The 8916-nt window shown below is 48.8% G+C and overlaps 1 protein-coding gene across 1 annotated transcript in view; it reads right to left on the bottom strand.

The window, feature by feature from the left end:
• TBX21 (T-box 21) overlaps positions 1 to 8916 on the bottom strand; it is a 70545-nt gene extending 61629 nt beyond the window's left edge. Inside the window, exon 1 of the mRNA XM_015412430.1 lies at positions 8705 to 8916. Within this exon, the coding sequence (XP_015267916.1) occupies positions 8705 to 8916 (212 nt within the window). The remainder of the gene's footprint in view (positions 1 to 8704) is intronic.

Genomic DNA, 8916 nt, shown 5'->3' with positions numbered 1-8916 from the left:
GGGGGAGAAGGATTGGGCCTGCTCCCCCTACACGCCATGGTCCTGATCCCACCTGGGCGCATGCGTCTTGGAATTAAGCTCCAAGAATGCAGCCCACACCACACACATGGTCGACAGGACCAGAGCAGACACAAGGACTGAGTAACGTGTAGTTCAGCCTTCGGCCTGTAAGTACCTTAGGCAGGGAGTATGAATTGCCATATACACTGATGTGTGCTGACAGAGTGTGATACACAAAGAGGCTGCGGATGCAATCCTAAACACAGCTACCCCTTTCTAAGTGCTTTACTTTGAATGACACCTCACCCCTGGAATTACACCTCATCTTAAGACTACAGAGAGGTTCCCTGGAGGGTGGGCTCTGGGGCACTGTACCCCACTGAGGTCTCTGCCCTCCCCAGGCAACCATACCCTACCCCCTGCTGGTGGTAACCTACAAAGAGGTCCAACTCTGTTTAGGATTGTACTGCAAGTTTCAAACCAGAGACTCACTAGGTGACCTTAAGCAAACCGTGCTTGACCTGCCTCCCTCACACTCCACCCCACCTGTAATGTGGGTATTATAATAATAATGACCTGCCTTGCAGGGCTGTTGTCCAGAGAACAGCAAGATAGTGTCCGGGAAGGGCCTTGAACATTCAGTGTGTGTTTCATTACGACAGTTATGATGGGGAATAATAACATCTTTACATTTTGTATTCGGGGAGGCACAGAAACACCAGCAGTTTCCTGCCAAGGATACAAACTGTGCTGCCTCCCTCTGAAAACAGACAACAGAAATGCATCTTGCCTGCCTCTCTGGGCCTTTTAAAGAGGGATCCATGGAATGACATACACAAAAACATACCCCCAAGACTTGATGCGAGGTGGATTTTGTATGGGACAAAATGAAAAATGGGCCCTTTTTTAGAACTTGAAAGAACTGAAAAATGAAGAAGAGAAAGGCAAGATATAAAGTAAATAATAGGGGGAAAGGCAAGATATAAAGTAAATAAAACAAAATAAGGACAGTTTGAAATGTGTGTGTTCATGAGTGAAGTGCTGTCAAGTTGAGTTATGGCCACCCCAGCAAGGGGCTTTCAAGGCAAGTGAGAAGCAGAGGTGGCTTGCCACGGCCTTCCTCTGCAGAGCCTTCCTTGGTGGTTTCCCGTTGAAGTACCGACCCTGCTTAGCTTACGAGATCTGACAAGGCAAGGCTATATTATGCCACCTTCCCTTTCCACAGTCTGATGTTTTGTTGTTCTTCAGTCGCACAGTCGAGTCCGACTCTTCGCGACCCCATGGACCAGATCACGCCAGGCCTTCCTGTCTTCCGCCGTCCTCTGAAGTTTGCTCAATTTCATGTTCGTTGCAGAGAACTCAGACCAAGCGTGATCCCCTGGAGAAGGAAATGGCAACCCACTCCAGTATTTTTGCCAAGAAAACCCCATGGACAGTCTGATGTAATGAGAAATAAAATAAGTAAGAGAAGCAGTTTGATGTAGTGGCTGGAATATCCACCTAGGATCTGAAAGATCTCGACTCTGCTCTCGACTCTGCTGAATGACCCAGGGCCCGTCAGCCTACTCTACCTCTCCGGGTTGTTGCAGAGACAACCCATGTACGTCAACTGCACTCCTTGGAGAAGGAATAGCAAAATAGAAATTGATAGAATCTGTGTGGCAAGAGCTGGAATGGAACACTCTCTTTGCTCAAAGCACGACTTTAAAAGATCTGGTCATCAGTGACAGAAGGGGCCATCAGGATTTTGGTGTCTGCTGTACCTTGTGTGATTGGGACGCATATCATCCACCGCCCAGGGACCTCGCCTGCATGCGAACCTTGGCACCTGTTCCATTCCTTTCTGTTTTTATGGCTAACTGCAAAGAACACCACAGAGGCCTTCCATCAGGGAGGGGAGAAGAACTCGGCATGTCTCCCCTTCAAAATAATCCTGGCAAAATTATATCACGCCTGATAAATTGGCTAAGTTTTACCCTAATTGCTCAAATGTATGTTGGAAGTGTCAAAATAATGTCGGATCTTTTTACCATATGTGGTGGTTATGTGAAAAAGCAAAAAATAAATAAATACTGGGCTTGGATTCATGAAATTTTACAAAAAAATTTAAAATTTTCTGTATCTTTCATTTATTCCAGAAATATTTTTGTTGAATATCTTACCTGAAAACTTTAAAAAAATGACTCTTATCTTGTATTGTATTTGACTACAGCGGCTAGAATAGTTTATGCTAAATACTGGAGAAGAACAGAACACCCTCGAAAGAAGAACTTTTAAGCAAGATTTTGGAAACGGTGGAAATGGACAAACCAGAAACCACATTTGAAAATACATGGTTAAGATTTTATAAGTGGTTTCAGGACTACAATAAGTACAGAGGTCTAAAACTTGTTAAGGATATATAAAGTACGATTCTGATATATTTGCAAGTGATATACATAATGATATAAGGTGAAATATATAAATGTATGATAAATTAGGCAAGAGTTTGTCAAACAAGGAATTCTAAGAATAATTTCCCCTCTTTTATGTTTGTTTTGTCTTTAAAATAAAAACTTGATGGAAAAAAAAATCCTGGCAAAATTATGGGGGGGGGGGCGAGGGTTGCCAGCTCCGGGTTGGGAAATACCTGGAGATTTACTTCAATGGCGGAGCTTGAAGAGGCCAGGTTTGGGGGAGGGGAAGGACTTTAGTGTGTATCACAACATAGAGTCCATCTTCCAAAGCAGCCATTTTCTCCAGGTGGACTAATCTCTATTGCCTGGAGATCAGTAGTAATCCCAGGAGATCTCCAGCCACCACCTGGAGGCTGGCAACCCTATAAGGGGGTGGCCCTTCTAATGGCTGGGTGGGGTGAAAGGTCCCGCATTCCCAGCACTGGGGAGCTAAGGCCTTGGGGATTTCCAACTAGGCTGACAAACAGTCCATCGTCTTACCCACTCCACAGGAACTTGAGCAGAAATGAAAGAGGAGTTTGGGGGAGGAGAGGAAGAAAGAGAGACGGAGAAGAGGAGGTTGTGGTTAACAAAGATGAGGCTGGCCTGACAGTAAAACAGCCTGGAGGAGATCTGTGGAAAAGTGCACAGTAGGTAGGCAAGTGTGCAGTGAGAAATTGTGTGTCTGGGCCCAGTGCTTAATTTTTAGAAAAAGAAATGCCAGTTTAGAAAAGTCACACTCGTGCTTTTGGAGGGCTTCTCCCTAGGCCGTCATGGCTACGTTTAGGGAGAGGCCGTAGGGTTCCCAGGTCCACCCTAGTCACTGGCAGGGGATGGGGGGTAGGGTTGCTAGATCCAGGTAGGGAAACTCCTGGAGATTCAGGGCTGGAGCCTGGGAAGGACAGGGGCCTCTGTGGGGAGACAATGCCACAGAGCCCACCCTCCAAAGCATCCATATTCTCCAGGGGACCTGATCCTCATTGTCTGGAGATGAGCTGTGATTCAGGAGGATCCCCAGGTCCCACCTGGAGGCTGGCATCCCTAGTAGTCTGTCATTACTCAGTAGGGAGTAAAATATCCTCAGCACATGGTCAGGGGCCCTTTAACCTATTCTTGTCATACATAAAGCCCCCATATTGTGAACAGAAGCCAGGCGCAAAAATGCTGCTGCATGAAGGTGTGCGAGAGAGCACAATAATCAATATTCACGCCCATTTTATTTAAAAACATACACCCTTGCCAGGTTGATATATTTAAAAATAAAAAATCCCAGTCCCTATTCTGAAAATCCAAAGGGTGAAATCCAAAGGGACTCATGCACTTCCTGGCCCTGCCGGCACTATGGGATTGCAAACCTTCCGGGCACCTTCATGTTTTAAAATGGCTCTCTTCTGCTCTCAGTCCTGTGTTGACAGACGCTCCGGAGCAATACACAAACACCACAACAGAGAGGTTTCTCTGCAGCTCCCCCCCCATCACCAAGTGTGAAAATACAAAGGGAGCTGCAAACTGAGTTTTTGCCCAATCGGGCCCCCTCATAAACCAGTCCTCTGTGGCTCCCTCAGTTCTTCCTGAAATGGCTTCAAGCAACAATAACTTTCTTTTCTTTTCCTTTTTTGCCGTCAACTCACAGCTTATGGTGTTCTCATCAGGTTTTCAAGGCAAGAAACCGAGGGTGTGATCCCACAAGCAGTTTGGCCCGATATAGCCACCCCTCCCCTCCAGATTAAATGGGCGCAGTCTCACAGCCACATCTGTCAGGTGTTCCCTGTAGGGCAACTTAGAGCTGGGTTAAAAAGGCACCATATCACAAGTGGTGTTTTTGGTCCCCACGCGTTCATTGCACGGGGCCGGATGCCTGAACTCAGGGGAGTGTGTGCAAAACGGATTGGCAGTCTGAACCTGCAGACCTGTTCCCGCTGCTAGGTGTTTTTTTTTTAGTTTTCGCCTATATGCGCATGAGTGCCCTTGCGCATGAGTGCATATGTGCAGGCATGAGCACATATGCACTCACCCGCATTTTAAAAATGATTGGGCAGCACACTCCATGGCTGAGGCACTGCAGTAATGTGGATGTTTGACCAGGGGACGGCCGTGTGGGTAACACACAGCAGGGTATGCTGTCTGAATGATATGCCCCACAACATTTTTAAACCGGTACAATTAGGGGTGGCACCATATCGCGCCAAGCCACCAGTGTGATCACACCCTAAGAGAGGTGGTTTGCTATTGCCTGCCTCTGCATAGCAACCCCGGACTTTCTTAGTGGTCTCCCATCCATTTACTATACTAGCCAGAGCTGATCCTGCACAGGCCCGTAGCTACAGTGGGGCCTCTTGGGGCACAGCCCCCCCCCACTTACCACCAATGCCCTCCCCCCGACTTCCCATCCAGCCCAGGGACTTAAACCTGGGTCTCGCAAATCTGAACCCAGCTCTCTAACCACGGCCCTGCACCAACGGGGCATAGGAAAGGGAGGGGATAACTGGGGTGGTAGATGGGCTACATCTTGTCTTGCTGCATTTTTACTCAAGGTGCGGTATGAAGGGAAATGTCTGCCGTTCTGAAAGAATCATGTTCTCGCTGCTTAATATTTCGGATGGAACAAATAAATATCTTTGCGGGCATTGCTGTGTGCCTGATTGCTCTAGAAACAGTTTTGTAGTAGAACTTAGACAGTTGGAGCGGTCAAATAGAACTTCTAGCGCCCTGACAGCCAGACAGAGCCTGAGAACACAGACATTGGCCATGTCCGGTTTCACATATTTTCATAAATGGTGCTACGACCATCTCTGGACAAATGCAACTGGCAAATTTTGTAGGCCTGGGCAGCCAACCAGTGAAAAGCTTTCCACTGAATAATCCTCTGCCATGACACTTATCTGTTTGTGTACGACCTGCAAATGGGCAAAATCAGCAGCTGCCCATACACGTGCCTTCTCGGTTGTGGCCCCCACCTTAAGGAATGACCTGCCTGGGGTGGTCAGGCAGGCTCCCAGTCTCCTGGCTTTCCACAAGTTATGCAAAACCGAATAATTCAAGAGGGCTTTTCTGCCCAGGCAAGAGACTTGCGCTGAACTAAATGATTCACAAAGTTGGAAAAATTATTAGGGGCTGTGATCCTACTGTGGAGTTTTGCATCATTTCATGTGTCGTGTTCCTACTAGTGCTTTCCTTCAGTTCTGTTTTTAGACTTCTGGTTGGTCCTACAGCCCTAATCCTATTGCATTGAATGTCCCATCTGTCGACTGTATTGACTCACCCTGTGTAATCCGCCTTGAGTCCAAGTAAGAAAGACGAGCTATAAACAATGTGAATAGATAAAAATTCCCAAGATTCCGCTAATGATGCCTGTTTCAGATACAGAAGAGCAGGCCTCTGGAGAGGTGGCATATAAACTTTAAATAAATAATACATTTTAAATAAGAGAATGATGATTTAATACAATTTAGGTCATTGTAATTTAAGGGTTTTTTGTTTTTTTTTAAGTACACACTCCTTTTTGGAAGCCATCTCCTCCCTCATACATTCTCTTTCATTCTCTCTCAACAGAAACACGCCCAAATCCAAACCAAAAATAAACAGGCTGGCTTCAGTGATTAAAAACCAGCCTCCCCAATTAAAACCGGCCTTTCAAATCCGCTAAAGCTTCCCCCCCCCAAGCTGGTGTAGCTGAGGCCAGAAAGGGAGGGGGAGTCCACAGCTGAAACCTAACCAGTTGGCCTCAGCTAACTAGAGCTCCCCTTGATTAACCTGCTAGTTAAACTCATTAAAGCTAGCAAGCCTCTGTTGGAAAGGGGAGAAGACACATTAATTTTTTTAAAAAGATCAACAGGAAAACCCCACCCATTCTAATCAGGGTAGCTCTTATATTCGATTAACAGACCTTGCATGGGTATATAGAAAACTTGCTTGAACAGCTACCTGGGACAAACACATAACACCACCATTCAAGAAAACAGGGATCTCAAGCCCCCTTCAAGACTAATAAAATGTATTCCCGCGTGAGTCAGAGCCCACTTCGTCAGATGTATGAAGGTGCATGTCCCTAGCAGTTTTGCCCCACATACAGCGGATGATGAACATTTGTGCAGGAATCCATTTTGTGAGTCTCTTAGTTGCCTCCGGACTCTTGCTTTATTTTGCTGCTACAGACTGCCATACCTGACACCCATCTGGACTTGTCACTGGTGTTCCCTCTAAGCTGAGATAGTGTGAGGTAACTCACAGTTTTTCAGCCTCTAACTCACACATTTTTCACTTAGCTCAGGAAGGATGGCTCCAGAGCAAACTAATTTATGCAGCAGCCAAATCGCTCACTCACAGCTTTACTGCCAGTAGCTCACAGAGTAGAATTTTTGCTCACAAGACTCCACAGCTTAGAGGGAGCATTGCTTGTCACCACAACAAAGGTTACAGAGGACAGCACTGTACTAAGTCACCGAATTCTTATCTGGTTAATTCCTGCTCTCTTCCTTTCGGATCTCTTTTAGGTCAGTTATAAAAGCATTGATACGGCAAACCCTCCATTATTTCACTGGGGCATCACGGTTGTACTGTCAGGCCCGTTCAGTTTCAGTTGTGGCGAGTCCGTGTGAGTTACTTTGGGGAAACCCCCTCCAGAATATGGATAAAATAGCAAGCTAAGCTCACCCCACCAGGACAGAACACAGATTCTAACAACACTGGCGACTGAGTGTTTAGTTTGTTGTGCCCTTAGCTACGGACTACAGTGCAGTCGAGTCTTCACACACTTGTGTCTGAGCAACATCTGAAAGCCAAGGCTGCCTCATACCTTTCATTAAGACCGATCCACATAGCACAGCCCAGGCTGCAACCCTGCAGGTTCCACAGAACTCTTCATCAGGCTGGCTCTTGAAAGGGGAGGAGGGGGGGAACCTTTTCCAGGCCACAATCTTGAGGCCCTTTAAGCACCCCCAGGGCTCACACAGCGCAACCTTCAGCCCATCTACTCAAAAGCAAATACCATTGACTTCCATGGATCTTGCTTCTGAGCTGAGGACGACAGCCTCAAGAGCATGAAGGGGCCTCCCAAACGTAGGCCAAACTCCTTTGGTTTGGTTATTTTTTTCTGGCCAGCCTAGACGCTTTTGGTGTGGCATGCAAGCCACTGCGGGACTGGCTAGCGGTGCCCTCTGGTGCCCAGAAGTCATAGGCCTGAATGAAACCCGGGTGCCTTGTTTCTTTTAGGGGAACCGGTTGCCTAGACGGGATGTCTAAAAGTTACAAGATCCCCTCACTTCAGAGCCCTCGCTCCGAAGGGCTCCAGACCGCTGTGAGGGAAGAAGCGCCAACAAGGGAATAGCCTTTGTGGAGGGCATTTGGCACCTTCCAGGAAAGAATCAGGGGAGATCCTCCCATGAAGCTAAACTGAAGGATGCAGAAGTTTACCTTCACATCCCACCTTGGATGCTCCAGGCAGGGGTGCCGGCCCTGCCTCCCGCCTGCTCCGTGCAGGGGAATCCCATTCCTAGCATCTGAGCCACTTTTAACTGCATGTTTCCTCCACCTGTGCTGTTAACCCTTCCCGTCATAGCCGGCTGGGAGTGGCTGACGGGTCCTCCCTCCACCTGGCCTTATGGAGAAGGTGTTCCCGAGCAGGCCGCGGGGCAGAGGCCTGACAAAAGCGCGAGTCCCGCCGGCCACCCACGAGCCTTCTAGGCGCACGTCCTCTTCAGCGAGGCGTCTTTTCCGACCGCCCTCTCCACCGTGCATGCGCCCCCGCCAAGCCCGCAAAAGTCTGCCCCTCCACGAGCTCTCCAAACCCCCCATCAGTGTTCCCTCTAAGCTGAGTTAGAGCTAGCTCACAGTTTTTTAGCCTCCGGCTCACACATTTTTATCTTAGCTCAGGGAGAATGGCTCCAGAGCAAACTAATTTATGCAGTAGCCAAATCGCTTGCTCACAACTTTAATGCCGGTAGCTCACAGAGTAGAATCTTTGCTCACAAGACTCCACAGCTTAGAGGAAGCTTTGCCCCCAACCTCTTTGGGCGTCTGCACTTACACACGGGACCCCCGTGCGCCCTAGGCAGCCCCCGTCCCAAGAATATCTCCTTTCCTCCATAAATGCCGGGCTCCCCTTCCCACCCCAGGACGCGGACCCCCTCTCGGCTCCTGGCCAAGGTCCCCTTTCTTCTGTCCCCCTCTGTAACCCGGATCCCGATCCCCCCCCCTCCCATATTGCCCTCCCCTCCCCTGGCGCGTAGCCACACACACCCCCTCCCGTGCGCGCCCTCGGCCCGGCTCACCTGCCCTGCTTGGTGATGATCATCTCCGTCTGGTGCTTGTGGAACTTGGCCCAGAGCGGGTAGTTGTTGAGGACGACTTGGATCTTCCCGGACACCTGGTAGCCGGGCATCGGGTAGAGCGGGCCCCGCGGGAACATGTGCTGGACCGCCGGCGGGTAGCAGCCCTCGCCGCCGTGCGCGCCCGGGTACAGGTCCCCGGGGCCGGGGTACAT

This window comes from Gekko japonicus, unplaced genomic scaffold (assembly GCF_001447785.1).
Source record: "Gekko japonicus isolate JY-2015 unplaced genomic scaffold, Gekko_japonicus_V1.1 scaffold8, whole genome shotgun sequence".
Classification (NCBI taxonomy): domain Eukaryota; kingdom Metazoa; phylum Chordata; class Lepidosauria; order Squamata; family Gekkonidae; genus Gekko; species Gekko japonicus.
The sequence above is the reverse complement of the archived record's forward strand: the minus strand, read 5'-3'. Positions and strand labels throughout refer to the sequence as shown.